This window comes from Echinops telfairi, unplaced genomic scaffold, assembly GCF_000313985.2.
Source record: "Echinops telfairi isolate 266 unplaced genomic scaffold, ASM31398v2 ScPeMD7_2010;HRSCAF=2546, whole genome shotgun sequence".
NCBI classification, from domain to species: Eukaryota; Metazoa; Chordata; class Mammalia; order Afrosoricida; family Tenrecidae; genus Echinops; species Echinops telfairi.
In genome coordinates, this window is record NW_022105908.1 from 19,374,149 (window position 1) to 19,390,229 (window position 16,081).

At 53.4% G+C, this 16,081-nt stretch overlaps 1 protein-coding gene across 2 annotated transcripts in view; it reads left to right on the forward strand.

Moving 5' to 3' along the window:
* Positions 1 to 7,740, forward strand: part of LOC101660496 (hydroperoxide isomerase ALOXE3) — a 25,363-nt gene extending 17,623 nt beyond the window's left edge. For both annotated transcript variants that reach the window (XM_004712925.2, XM_030886471.2), the window contains exons 13-15: positions 2,812 to 2,912; positions 3,487 to 3,657; positions 6,836 to 7,740. In XM_004712925.2, coding sequence (XP_004712982.1) covers positions 2,812 to 2,912; positions 3,487 to 3,657; positions 6,836 to 7,015 — 452 coding nt within the window. In that variant the 3' untranslated portion in view covers positions 7,016 to 7,740. The remainder of the gene's footprint in view (positions 1 to 2,811; positions 2,913 to 3,486; positions 3,658 to 6,835) is intronic.
* Positions 7,741 to 16,081: the final 8,341 nt, after the last annotated feature.

Genomic DNA, 16,081 nt, shown 5'->3' on the forward strand with positions numbered 1-16,081 from the left:
GCTCATGCAACTCTTACCACAATCCATCCATCCATTCATTGTGTCCAGCACATTTGTACATCTGTTGCCATCATCATTCTCAAAACATTTGCTTTCTACTTGAGCCCTTGGTATCAGCTCCTCATTTTTTCCCTTCCCTCCCTGCTCCCCCCTCCTTCATGTACCCTTCCTTCTGATTATTTAACAAACTCTTGTGACCAGCTTACTCTAGATTAATGAACTATTTGCAAGCAGAGCACACCACTAATTCATCTCTGTCCGGCTGCTTTTGTTCCCATATTTCAAAGGCAAACAAAACAACATGAGACACAGAGAATCTAGCCCCCAGACTTAGACAGTCAGTCTCAAGCAGAACCAGCAGAAAGTTCTCGCGCACTCTAGGGCAGAAACCTGGCTCTTCCTCCCAACCTCTGTCTGTCCTGTTGCTTCATCTGGGACCTGTCATCCTGACTGTCAACCTGGGAGCCACCTCTGACTCACATCCCCTCTCTGCCTTCCTTTGTCTCTAAAGCCAGTCGGGTCGCTAATCCCTACTGTCCCCATCATTTTTCACTGCCACCACCCTTAATTCAAGTTCTCCTCAAATTATTCCTTTAGTGTAGCAGTTGCTTCTTAACTGGTTCCACCTCTCCCAGCTTCTTGCTGGACAAGCCAATAGGGCCACCGCCCCAGTAACCCTTGGAAATAATTGTAAGTGGCAGGAAACCACAGGGCCAGCCTGGTTTCCACCTCCCTGCTGGTCAGCTGCCTCCCCTCGCCCCTCGTTTCCTCCCCATTCCTCCCTGCTCTGGCTTCGGGCTCTTTCACTCAAGCCAGCACAACTGTGTTGGTCAGAGTTAGTAAGGAATGCTTTAGGTGCCGAGGTCCAGCAGTGAATAAGACAAACAGAAATCCTGGCCCCCGTGGAGCTTAACATTCATGTGGAGAAATGGATTTTTTTTTAAAAGAAGAAATAAATCCATTGGGTAGTTATGAATGCCAACAAGAGACTGGAAGTTAGCCACTCGGGATGTAGCATTATTTCAGGGAGAGTGGTCAGGGGAGGCCTCTCTGAGGAGGTGAGGCTGGAGGGAATGCTCGAGGGAGTTAAGTGGAGAACCGGGGCAAGAATGTACAGGCAGGGGGCTGGTGCAAAGGCCCTGAGGTAGGAGCACGTTTGGTGTGGTTGAGGAGTATTGCAAAGGCCTGTGTGACTGGCATGACAGGGAGAAACGTCGGGACCGGGATGAGGTCAGAGAAGGAGCGGAAGTGGATGAGTGAGTGAGAGGGGAAGGGCTTAGAGAATTTTGAGTAAATCCACCCACTGCCATCCAGTGAATTCTGACTCATAGCGACCACACAGGGCAGGGTCCATCCGCCCCTCTGGGCTTCCAAGGCTGTACAGCTTTAGCGTCTGCTTCCTCCCTGGGAGCAGCTGGTGGATTCGAACTGTTGACCTTGCGATTTGTAGCTCAGCTCATGACCCACGACCTCACCTGGGCTCCCTGTCTGAGGTAAGGGCTGGCACAATCTGATTTATGGTTTGAAAGGCTCACTCTGGCCTCCTTGTGCAGAACACAAGGAAGCGCAGGTGGAAGCAGCCTGAGAGGAGGGAGCCTAGGGAGCAGGGGCAGGGGCTTGATTCTGGAAGTATGCACGGCTACGCATGGGTCCAGATGAACAGAGGAGTAGTTGATATGGAGCACTGAGATGAAGAGCAGGCTTGGGAAGTGTGGGTGGGCGGGTGGGTTTGAGCCAGGGGAGGGGGCAGAGCAGAGAATCAGCCTTCAGTTTCCCGAGGGTTAACTCTGAGAGACCTGGTTAACATCCAGGAGGCAGATCTCAGGCTAGGGGGTCGGGGACCAGATGTGAATTCGGGAGGCATTAACCTTTAAGGCCGAGCCGCCTCGAGGTACAGAGGTACAGAGACACAGAGCTGAGCCTCTGCACTTCCTCCCCTGGGGGGTGGTGGGGGGTGGGGGGAGATTGCCACCAAGTCTATTCTGATTCTGGGCAGCCCGGGGGGTAAAGGAGAACTGTCCTGCAGGGTTTCCAAGGCTGTCCATCTGTCCAGAAGCAGACTGCCACCTCCATCTCCCCGCAGGGTAGGTGGCGAGTCCACGTGGCAGCTTCTCAGATCGCAGCAGCTGAGTTCTACCAGGAGGGCTCTTTTCCCCTCCTCCAGACCCTCAAAATGCCCTCCTCCGTCACCTGTCACCTCGTCTCCATTCAACGCTCACCCATCCTTCGCCTGAGGCAGCTGCCTTCTCTTCCTCCAGCGGCGTCTCCCTAATCATCTTCCCCACAGTGCCCCTGCCTGCTCTGCCTGCCCCCTTCCTCCAAGAGCCAACGTCTGGTTTTGGGGTGCTGCCTTCTGCTTCCACCACGGAGAGCTTAAGAACACCACACGGGGGGCCATCTGTCTCTGCTGCTGGCCCCGCTGAGGATGCCCCGCTACTACGGGGTGCTTGGGCGAAGCTTGGTGAATTTGCTAGAATGAAATAAAGAAGCGTCGTGGTGGGCTGCAGGCAGAAGTGCTTGGAAGACCAGGGAGAGGCAGTCTGGACGGTTGGCTGGAACTGGTTCCTCCATCCTGAGCCCGGCCAGCCCTTCCTTCCTTGGTCCCATCTCCACACCCAGCTCTCACTCTGATTCTCTCGGGAGTCCACACACTGTGGTGCTGACTGCTCTTAACCTCCGCCCACCCTACTCCTGATCTGAAGACTGTGGTGGCCAAGTGGCTCCCACATGCCCCCCTGCAGTGTGCCCCTGCCCAGCCCCTAGGAATCTTGAGTGCTGCATCCAGCCCTCTCCCCTCTCTTCCCACTGCAGGCTTCCCCAGCCGACTGTGCACCCCAAGAGAGCTGGTGAAATTCCTCACTGCCGTCATCTTCAACTGCTCCGCGCAGCACGCCGCGGTCAACAGTGGGCAGGTCAGGCAGCCAGGACAGGCCTGGCTGGGGTGGGAGTTGGGCACACAAGGCTAGACTCAGGAGCAGAGCGGTGGCCGGAGTGCAGGCTGGGAGGCTGGGTGGGTCAGGGTTGGGGTGGGATCATGCTCAGGACTGGGGTTGGAGCAACCACTGGGTGGAGTGGAGGGCTGGTGCTGAGTGATGATTGGGGTGGAGCTGGATCAAGATGGGAACGGCGACTCAGGTTGGTGGTATGCTGGGAACAGACGGGATGAGCTCCTGCTGGAGTTGGGTCCTGGCTGGGTGGAGGATGCTCCGTGCGGCATGCCAGCCCCAGGCTCTTTTCCAGGGTTGCCGCCTCTCTATACTCTCCTTTGCCCCTTGTGCCTCACTCCGCTGGATTATTGGGCGGGGAGTGGCCCGGGATGAGCTGGACTCCCATCCCATGTCTGGGGCTTGACACCCTGCGTCCCTCCTCTGTTCCCTTTCCCTGGTGCCCTCAGCCCCCAACTGTAAGCTGGAGGCAGGAGCGAGGGACGACGAAGCGAGTCCTTCCTCTCTGGTTGATTGGCCCAATGGGGGCGGGTCTCTGCAGCATGACTTTGGGGCATGGATGCCCAATGCTCCATCATCGATGAGGCAGCCCCCACCCCAGACCAAGGGAACCACTACCTTGGAGAGTTACCTAGATACCCTCCCAGAAGTGAACATCACCTGTAACAACCTACTCCTCTTCTGGTTGGTCAGCCAAGAGCCCAAGGACCAGGTGTGTATGCGTGTGCATGCGAGGGGGCGGAGGGTGTTGAGGGGCGGTCTTTGCAGGATCTGGGGAGTGGAGGTGGTGGTGGTCTTCCAGGAGGGCTTAGGGACCGACTGCTTGGATTTGTGCCTACTACTTGGCTGCCTGGGCTTTGCCACCATCTTGGCAGTTGATCCCAACAGACATACTTGGCAGCAAATACCAGTTTAGTGGCTGGAATCTCACTTCCCTCCAACTTCTCCACTCTCCGGTCCACTCATTCATCGGCCCATGAAGTCCTGCGTCCACATGACCGTTCACTGAACCACTCTCCCCTTCATGTAAACGTTCAACAAACACTGGTTGGCTATCCCCTATGTGCTCACCAGGCCTGTACAGTCTGTGACTGTAAGAAGCTCGGGGTCTAGTGGGGGAGACCCACAGGTAAGCGATAGAGGGCGTAAGGACCGATCCACTGGGACTGACAGTCTAGGGAAACCCGGGAAGCCTTCTCGGAGGAAGTAATGTCTCAGCGGCAGTTTGCAGGGCCAGTTGGAGTCAGGCAAGTTGGAAGGGGAGGGTTCTTTTTCTAAGAAGGACGCAGACCAAGGAGTGAAGGGAGAATCCAGGATGTATTCACAGGGCCACCAGTGGCTCGCTGTGGCCCAAAATGTAGGGTGGACAGGAACGTTGGGCTTTGTTCAAGGGCAGGGGGGGGGGCGCGGAGTTTGCAGGCTAGGGGGATGTGGTGAACTCGGTGTTAGAGCAAAGCACTGCAGCTGTGTGGCTGCGTGAGAGGAGTCACGTCGTCGTCGGAGGCAGGAAGACGGCTGTGGAGTCCAGGTGGGGGACTAACCTTTGAGTCAGCAGTTACCATCAATTCCACTCACACTACACGGCCAGTCATGCCTCTGCTCTACTGGTCTGGCTCACCAGGGCCCTGTCATGTGACGCTCCCGTTTCTCATGCTTGACTCTGGTTGGTGTTAGGAAAGGGTTGACATTTTGACTTCCTAACAAACCCCAACTTCGAATGTTATATCCCGGGAATGGCAGGAACCAGTCCCTGGGCCCCACCCTTTCTGCTCCAAGATGTTGGAGACGTTCATTTCTGTCTTGGTGAGGGTGAGGTGGCGGATTGCGTCCTCATAAGCCACGGGGATATTTATTCTGGAAAATTATAACAACAGCAACAACAATAAAAGCAGCGCCCGGGGCTGTCTTTGAGCCTCTTCTGACTCCTGACGACCCCTTGCGGGTCAGAGTAGAGCCATGACCCACAGGATCCTCAATGACTGATTTTGGGGTGGGGTGGGGTAGGGGTTGGATAGATCTTCATGCCTCTGGGTGGATGCCAACTGCCAGCTTCCCAGTTAGGAGTTAAGCAGCTGAGTACTTGAACGGTTCCTCTGTACAGCAAGAAGCCCAACTCAATTCCCACGCAGAGTGACCCTTACCGGACTGCCCCTGTGGGTCTCCAAGGCTGTAACTCTTTACAGAATAGAAAGCTTCCCCTTTCTCCAGAGGAGCAGCTGGGGTTTGCAACCTACCAGCCTTGCGGTTGGCAGCCCAGTGGGCACCCACTCTTCCTCGAGGGCTGCTCAGAACACACTAAAGCCATGCGCACGTCTACAAGGGTGGGAAACCCGAACCCTCGTCCTCCAAAGGGAGCCTCTACTAAACCTGTAAGGAGCGTGTCATTCCTAAATTATTTCAACTTCTCCACAGAAAACAGAGGTAAAATGATTTTATTGGATTGCAGCACTAGTAGTATAAGTAGTATAGTAAAAGTATTACATGACAAAAGTATTATTAGAAGGGAGATGGGTCTAACATATAGGATTCTAGCTCCACCCCCAACACTTACCACATATATGATGTTGGAATGTGAAATAACCCCTGGAAGCCTTTGTTTCCCTGCCTGTAAAATGGGCTTGATAAGAGTCCTTGACTTCCAAAGTTGTTATTGTAAAGTGCTCATAACATGTTAGCTGCTATTAAGAACATAAAATTATAACCTCGTTTCACCTAGCTACAACCACCTTAGCACTCTATCAGCCAAGGAAGGCCAACAGTGAATAGTGAAACAATCATAATATACCACGATCGAGGCTGGTTTATTCTAGGAATGTAATGTTGCCTCAGTCTTATGAAAGCCAACCACGTAACTCCTCCTGTCACATCATCATCTCAATATCTGCTGAAAGGCATTGCTGCTAATAAAAACAGAGTCTACAAGAAAACGCCCTTAAGGAGTTTTTGATACAAAGAAGAAGTTTTTGATACAAAGTATATCTGAGGAAACACTACCTATGGTGAACCAGTAGAGGTTCCTCATTAAAATTAAAGGCAAGAAAATAATTTCCACTCGTGCTTCTGTTTATTATTTAACAGTGGCGCTTTTTGCCTGTGCAGTAAGACAAGGGGGAAAAAAAACCTTTGAAAACACCCATCTTATTGGCAGCAGTGCTATTGTCAAGGGAAGCAGGTGCTGGCTGGACGCCTAGGGCCCAGGCGCGGGGAGGGTGAGTTGGTTGCGTGTTGTGGACTGTGTCCGTAGAGGGAGGGGCAATTCTGTACTGCCCGAGGAGAGGATGCCAGTGGATGGAAGTGGTGCCTATTCGTTGCGATATTTCCCGATGTGCTTGGCTGGGCTGTAAAGTGTGACAGCACAGGGTGATGGTGACTCTGCGGGCAAGACTGTCCTGGTGGCGATGGTGAAGACACTTCACAGCGTTGGCTTGTCTTTAGAGGGTGAGTTTTGTGAAACTGCGAGCGCACGCGTGTGCGCGTGTGCATGTTTGCGAGAGCGTTTACGTTCACTTCAGCTGGCTCCCGAGGCATCGTGTCCTTGTTGCTCATGGGGCGGTGGGTCAGGTCCTGGAAGGGGCCCTGACATATTGGGGTTCAAGCTATTCGTTTTCAGGTACAGAGACCAAGTCTCAGAGAGTCAGGTCATCCAGAGAGTTACCAGCAGAGGGGGACGAAGATGTTGGCTGTGGGCTTGGGGTCTGGGGAGCTGTTCTGGGTCGGGCTGCATGGAATGGGGTTTGGGGTTGTGGCTTGAAGGGTTTGTGATGATAATGGCTGGAGCGGGTTGTGCCTCTGGAGACCACCTGAATTGTATGGATGGGCCAGTGTGCTCCTTCATCGTTCTTCGCCCGATCCTGAGCATCATCCTAATCCCTGGCCTGTTCTCTTCCCAGAGGCCCCTCGGCACCTACCCGGATGAGCACTTTACCGAGGAGATCCCACGGCAGAGCATTGCGGCGTTCCAGTGCCGCCTGGCCCAGATCTCAAGGGACATCCGAGAGCGGAACCAGAGCCTGGCGCTGCCCTATACCTACTTAGACCCTCCCCTTATAGAGAACAGTGTCTCCATCTAACCCCGCCTCCTGCCACCCTGGAGGAAAAGTCTAAGCATGAGGAGCGCCAGTCAGTCTCTCAGGGTCCTTCGGACCCTTCTATCTTCTCTGCCATTGTCAGACTGAACCTTCTCCTCTGCCCCTGGGGACCTCTTCCTACCCAAGTGGCTTGGGCATCATCTGAATTGGGCCCCGACCTAGCAGTAATCCAGGGTGAGAAGCCGCTGGCTAAAGTCAAACACGCAACAAGTCCACCCAACTGGAGGGAGCCCCCCATTACCCCTTCCCCTGATTTGGGTGGCCTCCTGTTTCACTCTCCTGTGGGAATCTACCTCCTCCCATCGGACCCAGCAGGGTCCCCAAGCTCTCACTCCTAGCCGCCCTGAAGCCCAAGGCTCCTGTTTTGGACCTTGCCTCAATGTTTCCCTCTCTACCAAGCCTACAGCTCAGCAATGCAGCCCTCTGCTCTGGAAGAATCCGGGGAGGGGGCAAGGGAGGGGTGTGTGTTCCTGACCTGATCTGTGGTCCCCTTTGACCCCAGCCTTTTTGTGGAGAAGGAAGGAACTGGAATCCGGCTCGTCTGGATCCCTAGTTCGGTGTCCAGGGACTGGGATCCGTGGCTGGGTAGTGTTTGTGGGGAGGGAGTCTCGCTCCAGCTCTTATCCTATCCCCACTCTCATTCCATTTTCTTTCCGTCTGTCTGTCTGTCCTTGAGCCCAGTGAGTTCAATTAAAATATGTCTGGTATCCGGTTCCCTTTTCATTTTTCTGTTTGGGTGTGTGTGTGTTTGTACATGGGTGGTACTAGGGAAGTAGGGTGCTATGGTTGACAGGTCATCTGTTCCGGACACAGGATGCTTCTCAACCCAACCTATCATCAGTCAAACCCTACCTTCATTTCACAAAGGATGTCATCAGGTTTGGGAGGGGGGGGAGGGGGGGAAGCTGGGCAGGTAGGAAAAAAGTAGCATCACAGTACAGCTTCTAGGTGTGGTAGGTGCTAGTCTTGCGCATTGAAATCTCTCTCTCTTCTTCTGCACAATCCAAGACTCAGCCTCTGGCCTTCCTGTGCGATGGGTGGGGTCACAGAACTCGTTGGGGCTCTCAAGCCGGGAGCTGAAGTCATGGGGGCCCTCGCTAGGCAGGAGCCTTTAATGGCTGATGCGAGACCTCCCAGAAGTCTCTTTTTTCTGCCCCTCTCATGGTGGGAAGCAGTCCTGTAGGCTAGGCGTTGGGGTGCTAACTGCAGGATCGGTAGTTCCAACCCGTCAGCTGCTCTGCTGGAGAAAGATGAGGCTGTCCTGTGAATGCACCAGTCTCAGAGCCCTCTGTGGAGCCCTGGGCCCCCCGCGCCAGAACGGACCTCATGACAGTGGCTGAGTGTGGTCCAAGGACATGAGATGGCCGGTGTCCCTGTGACCTGAGCAGAGAGCCCTCTGCCACCCGGGGCGGGACTTGGCGCTGAGCAAGAAATCAGTGTTTCCTGGGGGAAGGCATTGGCATGATGAGACTGTTTGTTGTTGTAGCACAAGCTAGTGCAGACTGGTGGATAAAGGGGATCGATCATCCAAGCGGGCTGATTTTCTTCCATCTAGCCCCATAAACTGGAAACCCACTGCCATCCAGGTGAATTCGACTCATAGCAGCCTTACAGGACACAGGAGAACTGCGCCCACGCTCGGGCTTCTGAGGCTGTGGACCTTCTGAGACGCTGTCTGCCTCCTCTTCCTCCCATGGAGTGGCTGATGGGTCAAATTGCTGACGTCCGAGTCTGATGCTAAAGGCACTGAGCCACCATGGCTCTATGCGGCCCCGTCCATCACTTTTATCACAGAGACACGGGAAGTGCTCAGATCGGATTTGCTGGTCGCTTGCTTCCCTAGGGCTGAGTTACAGCCCACCTGAGATACGACCTCTGCCTTGACCCCAGTCTCTCCATGGCCGGAGTCCCACTATCTTTGCACAACGACGGGGTAGCTGCTCATCCATCCTTAGGGAGCTGGTGACAGGGAAGCCTGTCAGGTTCCATGTCAGAAAAAACTGGAAACCCACCTAGTGTCTCATGGGGGATGGGCTTCGCAAGACTGCAGAGGGTGGCAGGCCGGCTCTGGGTTGCTCCGGGCCATGGGGATGCACCAGCAAAACCCAAATATAACCCCACTCACTGCCTTTGGGTTGATTTCAACGCCTAGCACCCCTATCGGACAGGGTAGAACTGCCCCTGTGAGCAGTGGTGGGCTTCAACCTGTTCTGATGGTTGGACAGAATTGATAACTAATTTTTTGTTGAGTTTGGTAAACCGATTGTTAAAACGGCACTTGTGATCAGGATTCTCTCTAAGGTGGCTAGGTCTAAGCTAAGGTGGCTTAGAGATTCTCTCTAAGGTCTCTAATGAAGCAGCATCAATTTGATGGCAGTTGGGGTGGGGGGGGGGATGGTGTTTGTTTGTCTGTCTGTTGTCTCACAGACCCAGGAAAAACCACTGTCCTTCTCTTCCTTCTAACCCAGTGGTTCTCAACCTTCCTCATGCCGCGACCCTTTCATACAGTTCCTCATGTTGTGGAGACCCCCCTGAACCGTAACATTATGTTTGTGGCTACTTCATCACTGTGATTTTGCTACTGTTATGAATCAGGCCACCCCCATGAAAGGGTCGTTCGGCCCCCAAAGGAGTCTCGACCCACAAGTTGAGAATCCGCTGTTCTAACCCAGCAAGCTTCTCCTAATCCACCCAATCCCATCTCCCTGTGCTGCAGTGTGGGAGTGGCCTGGGGCAGTCTAGATGCCAAAGGCTGGCTTTTCCCTTCCTGCCCCTGTGACTTGTTTATGGATCTCCCCTGCAGCTCCAGGCCAAGACTTTGACCCCTGAATCACCAGATCTGATTAAATTTTGAACAAACTCAAAGGACTAAGACATTCCCAGTCATTGGAAATGCCTAAAACCAAACACTGCCGCGGAGTTGATTCTGGCTGACAGCGACCCTACAGGACAGGGTTGAACCGCCCATGTAGGTTTCCAAGACTACACCTCTAATAGAAAGCCTCATCATTTTGCCAAGGAGAGGCTGGTGGTTTCGAACTGCTGACCTCTCGTAACCACTACACCACCAGGACTCCCACTCCTGCCTGGAAATACTCAGGAGGCTCCAAATACCAGTGATCATCAAGATGATGAGCAGGCAGCGTTTTGCTCTATTTTCTGTTATACATTAGGGCACCATGCGTCAGAGCCAACGCAAATGCAGTAACCAGGACAGATGTTATCTGGGACATGTTGGCCCTGAACTTTGTGTTGCTAAGGATGTCTGCTGAACCCCAGGAAGTGACTGTCAAGTGCTTGAGAAAGGAGGAAGAGCCAGGGACTCATTGCTATCAAGTGGATTCCGACTGATAGCGACCCTATAGGACAGGGTAGCCCTGCCCCTGTGTGTTCGTTCCCAAGACGGTAACTCTTTACAGGAGTAGAAAGCCGCGTCTTTCTTCTTCGAGGCTGAGGAAGAGGTTTTCAATCTCTGCGAGTGCTTGTGTAGTTTAGACAACCGTCGTCTGGTGGTGTCGTGGTTATGTTCATCACAAGGTCAGCAGTTCGAAACCACCAGATGCTCTTCAGGAGAAAAAGGAGGCTTTCTCACATAGCTTTCATAAAAAGTTATAGTCTGAGAAACCCACAGGGGCGGTTCTACCCTGGCCTATAAGGTAACATGTGTCCGCATCCACTTGATGGCAGTGAGGATTTTTGCTTTTGTTTTTTTTTAAATAAAATAACTGGGTAGGTGAAATGGAACGATACACTTTAGATTAGATGTACTCTAGAAAAGCGATGATTTAAGAAGCAGAATGGATTTACGTGCGTGTCCCTCTTCCTCCCTCTCTTGTTTCTTTCCAAGAGTTTTATTGGCATATAATTCACACTTCATATGATTTGATAGTTCAATCACATCAAGAAGAGTTGTGCAATTGTCCCCACATCCGTTCTAGAACATTTTCTTCATGCTTGTACTTGTGGGTGTTAGCTCCCTCTCTCCTTCGTAAGAGACAAAGAGGACACAAGGAGTCAACCTGGTCTCCTGCAGGGAACAGGAGGGACTAGCCTCGTCAACCTGGGAGCCCACTCCACTCAACAAGAAGCAGGACCCAGAGGCGCCACCTTGTGACAGGTAGCAGCTAGACGCTGGGGCGCCTTCAACCTTGATTTCAAATCCAGGGAACAGCAAGTCACCACGTGTTAGAATCATGACGGGTCTTTCAGGCAGCCTGTAGCCCAGGGAGGAGGAACACCCTTGGCTTGCACGACAGCATCGGAAGACACCCCCATCTTAAAAATGCCCCCGAACGAGAGAGAAGGATGAGGGCCAAGCACTGGAATTTGGTTTCCACCTTGAAGGCGATGTATTGGAGGGACAGACACATCATCCTATCCATAGGGACTTGGCAGGGTGCTCATGTCAAATCGTCAGACAGCAAGCTTCCCCTGCCTGCCTGAGCCCCGCTGTGCTTTCCATCAGCCTGGTACAGCGAGGCACATGCCACCCTCTTCCTCAGCTCAGCCACCAGGCTCTGCTGGACCTGGAGCAAGTCCCTCAGCCTCTGTGGCCTGAATTTGTCATAGACAGGGGAGGGATGGAAAGATCTGGAAAGTCCCCACCGGTGTTGACAGTCGAGTGAGGATCTGTCTGCTTCTCGGTTCCTGTAGCCCTGACACTGTTCTGGGTGCCAGGAAACAGCTGCTATCTCGCCAGGCATGCTCCCTGCCTCCACTAACTTCTAGGTGGTGAGACAGATGAGAAATGGGAATGCATAGAACCCGTCAGATGGTGTTAAGTGCAGTGGGAGAGCAATCCTTGCCTGCTAGCATGGATTGGGGTGCAGGGTGCAGAGGAGGCTTTGAAGGGTGGTCGGGAACCGAGGGGGTGACGAGCGGAGACCTGGATGTCAAAAATAAAGCACTCTTGAAAGTGCTTGGGGGAAGGTGTTATGGGTGGAATTGCATCTCCCAGTAAATACATGTTAGATGGAGATTAGCATCAGCACGGTGGGCCATCTGACCTCCTTAAAGGTCACAAGCGGGAAAGAGAACCGAAATCAATAGGGCAAGGCCGATGCCTCTGAGATGGGGGTTCGACATGTCCCCTCTCTGCAGCCCTTTTATCAATGCTGATTCCAGCTGGCCCCCACACGGCCCCCTCATCCTCTGCTGGGTTTAATCATTTGTTGCAATGGCCACGCCGCACAGAACTCCCAGATAATACTCAGGATGAAGGGGTTTAGTTGAGAAGTCACAGGCTAAAAATCAGGATCAGAAATGACTTAGGATACAGTTCTTCAATCAGAAGAGCCTCTTTTTAGCCAGTCCCCTGAGTAAGCGTCTCTCTGGCTCTCTGGCTCTCAGCCCCTTTGGCTTGACCTCTGCTTTTTCACGATGCCAATGAGCACCTGGAGGCATACAAACCTGTAAACCTCTGCTACATGCCACTGAGCTTTCTAGGTCTGGAGCCACCTCACTCTGTAGCCTGGGAAGCCCCCTGTGCCACCTTGTGCCAGTCTGCTAGTTCTGTGTGCCCGTCTCTCTGCCACTGCTTCTTGCTGTCTTACGTAACATCTCCAGTGTTACAGCTCTCTGTCTCCTCAGTCTCAGAGGTCCTCAGTCCAGGGACTCTCGGTCCAAAGGACACACTCCATTGCTGGCTCTTCCTTCTTGGTCCCTTTGCCACCTTCGGGATGGCTCCCGTCAAGCCTTTCTGGGTGGCAAACCTGACCAGTCCCCTCAGGAGAGTTCCATCCACCTCATTGTCACGATCCCACCACCACCGTGCCACACACCTTATGTAGAAGGTGTTCGATCCCTGTGGTGGGGCCACAAGCACCTTATTTGCATAATCCCACACACTCTTTGGGCATGGGATTTACAAACCCACGATTGAAAGGCCAGACCCAACCTCTCCACTGCATGGTAGAAGCCCAAGCCTCTCCCTGTGATCGGCATCTCACTGGGGAAGAGGCTTTCTGTGTTCTGTCCGCGAGGCCCTGTCAGCCTGGGGTGTGTTTTAAACCAATCACTTTTGAGAGAGACCAGATCAGGTTAGGCACCGCGGAAAGGAGGAAGGGCGGATGGAGATTGTTGTCATGTGGAGGTTGTTGTCAAGGAACTGAGGAAGAGGAGTGGCGAGAGACAGGGAAGACAAGAATAGACAGAGGAGCCTTCTCCAAGCGCTGATGCGCTGGATTTGGACGTTGAACTCCCTGAGCCGTGGGAAAATACATTTCTGTTCACGAAAGCCACCGGCTTGTGGCGTTTCTGTTCTGTGGCAGCAGTGGGAGATAGAGACGGCATTAGAGAGACCAAGGGCCAAGCAAGGACCCTGTAGGGTCAAGAAACAGAGGGGGGGCAGAGAGAATGCTGAAAGGAGCTGAGGTAGGGACGACAGAAGGCCAGTAATACACATCCTTGTGGAGTGACCTGATTTGATTTTTTTTTTCCTTCCCTCTGTGTCCTGAGGACTGGGTGGGGCCCTAGGGCTGTCCCTTGTCATGCCGGGCACCGGGTGCGGGCAAGGCAGTGGAAATGCCCTAGTCGTGAGGACTAGGCCACCTGTGTGGGTGGCCATCGTGAACCAATCCAGCTGAGCTCTAATCCCTCCCAGAGGCCTCTCCTGCTTGCCAGGTCCCACCCCTGGCCCAGGAGAACCAGTTCTTCAGCCCAACTGAGCACCTCTCAGGAGTCATGTAGCCACGTTTTGGTAGTTAACTGGGAGTGCCCCAGGAACATCCTCATGCCTAACCGCGTCCACGTTCCTAACCCAGCCCCAGCTCCAAACACTCGAATCCCCACCTTTTCATCCCACCTCTGTGTTCCTCAGGAACCGGACACCCCCCGTCCCCCCCCCCTCTTCCCCCGCTCAAACCCAGAACCAATCCTCTTGCTTTTGGGGGTGGGGTGATAGGAATGGGATAGAGGAGACCTATGGACAGAGGAGGCAGCCTTGTGGGGAGGGAGGTAGATCCCTACCACTTAAGCTGACACCAGCTTTCTCCGCATCACCATCTTGCATCTCTGCTACCCCTGGGCTCCCTCTCACCCCATCTTCTAGTGTGGAGACCATCCAAGACTCCAGGCAACACTAAGTCCAAAGGATCATGTCCACCACAGCCTCTGATGGGCGATGACCAGGAATAGCTGGTGCCCACCTCCCACCACTGACAGCGCTGGTCAGGAGGACAGCAGAAATAGTGGACAGAGGACGGGGTGGGGCGGAGGAGAGCAGAAATGTAGAACAAAATTCAGAAGCATATAAAAGACTGGTCTTCCTGGGTCTCAAAGAGAATAGTGGAACCCCCCAAGAGACTCTGGCCCTTAGACACCCTTCAAGCTTGAAACGGAACCCTTCCTGGGGATCAACTGTCAGCCAGGCAATAGAGCTGTCTTGGAATAGCGAGGCCCCCTTTTCCCACCTCTGAGATGGCTCCTGTGGTTAAACTTTTCTTGATGGCAAACCTGACCAGCCCCCTCAGGAGAGCTCCAGCCCCCCACAGTGCTGCATGCTTCCCCTGTTTGGATTATGAGCAAGTTGTCCAATCCCCTTGTTGGGGCCACCAGCACCTTATTTGCATAATCCCACACAATCTTTTCGGGTGGGGGTGGGATTTGCCAAGCTATGACGGGAAAGGCTACATCCAAGACATCCGTTGCATGGCAGAATCCCAACCCTCTGCTTGTGAATCTCATTGGGGAATAGGTTCTTCTTCGTGTGAACTCCTCAGGATCGACCAAAGGAGACCCAAAAGGTAGCGGCTGCCCAAACTAAAGCTCAGAAGGCAGGAAAGGCAGGCAGGAAAGAAGGAGGGATGGGAACCAGGAAGAGAACCAGGCAGGAAGCGGAAGGAGTCCTGTTACCTGGAGGGATTGCAGTCGATGTCATAAAACAGAGTGTGTCTACATTATTGAATGGGGAAAAAGCCCCTAATGTATAAACTGTCCCCTAAACACTAATGACAATGAAAAAGAAAAAAGACGAAGGGAGGGCCTCTCACACAACTTCTCCTGGACCCTGAGTCCCAGAATGACCTGGGGGTGGAGTTTCCCCAAATCCTAATTCTGTCTGAGCCTCACCTTGCCCACACCACAGCACCCCCCCACCCCGCTGTACCTCACCAGGAGGTGACTCAGTAGCCCTGTGGGGACAGTCTTAGGGGACATTTGCATGGAATTTGCATCTCAAGAGGTGTTTCAGGCTCTGGGCATCCCCAGAGAAGGCTTGAGAGTGGCTAAGCAGAGCCCAGGAGGGGAGGCTTGACCAGCCCCGGTGACTCAGGAGAGGACTGTGCCCTGCCAATCATCGGGGTGTAGGCTTGATTCCCATCCAGAGCCTTCTCCTCACTCCTCCCGCCATCTCCTTACCCCAGCACCCTCCTCCACATCCCTCCCTGACCCCACTCTCACTCTCCTCCCCAGTCTTCAGCCTCACTCTAGTCTCATCCCTGGGAGCATCACTCGATGCTGTCCTCATCTTCAGCCCAGCCCACCATGGGGACTGTATTAGTCTAGGTACTTTGGAGAAACAAATCCCCAGCGACTCATGTATAAGAGAGAGTTTTATGTAAAGAAAATGTGCATCACGAAAACATCCCAACCCAATGCTGCCCAAGCCCACAAGTCCAACATTAACCCATTAACCCAACACCAGTCCACAAAGTCCTCCACCTCACAAAACAGAGGCAATAATGCCAACTGCAGGAGGAAAGCTGAGTCAGTGAACGAACAAGCATCTCAGCACTAGCAGGGTCTCCACACGGCTGCTCCAGCACCCAGGGCTGCATCGGGATAGGTCCATGTAGCTTCTCCTTGGGGCTGTCTTGTAGGAAGTCAATCTTGCAAGCTGAAGCAGGGAACTGCTAAGGCAGCTGCACTCGGTGCAACCATCACAAAACAAGAGACCCGAGAACTAGAAAGGCGAGGCTTCACCACCCATTTATCCCTCTGCCTTTCAATTAGCCCCACATGTGATTATCGGCCAGGCTGGCACAATTAACCAACTCAGGGACCACCTGTCAGGTGCTGGGCCAGGCAGTGGGGAGAAAAAAGAAATCCAGA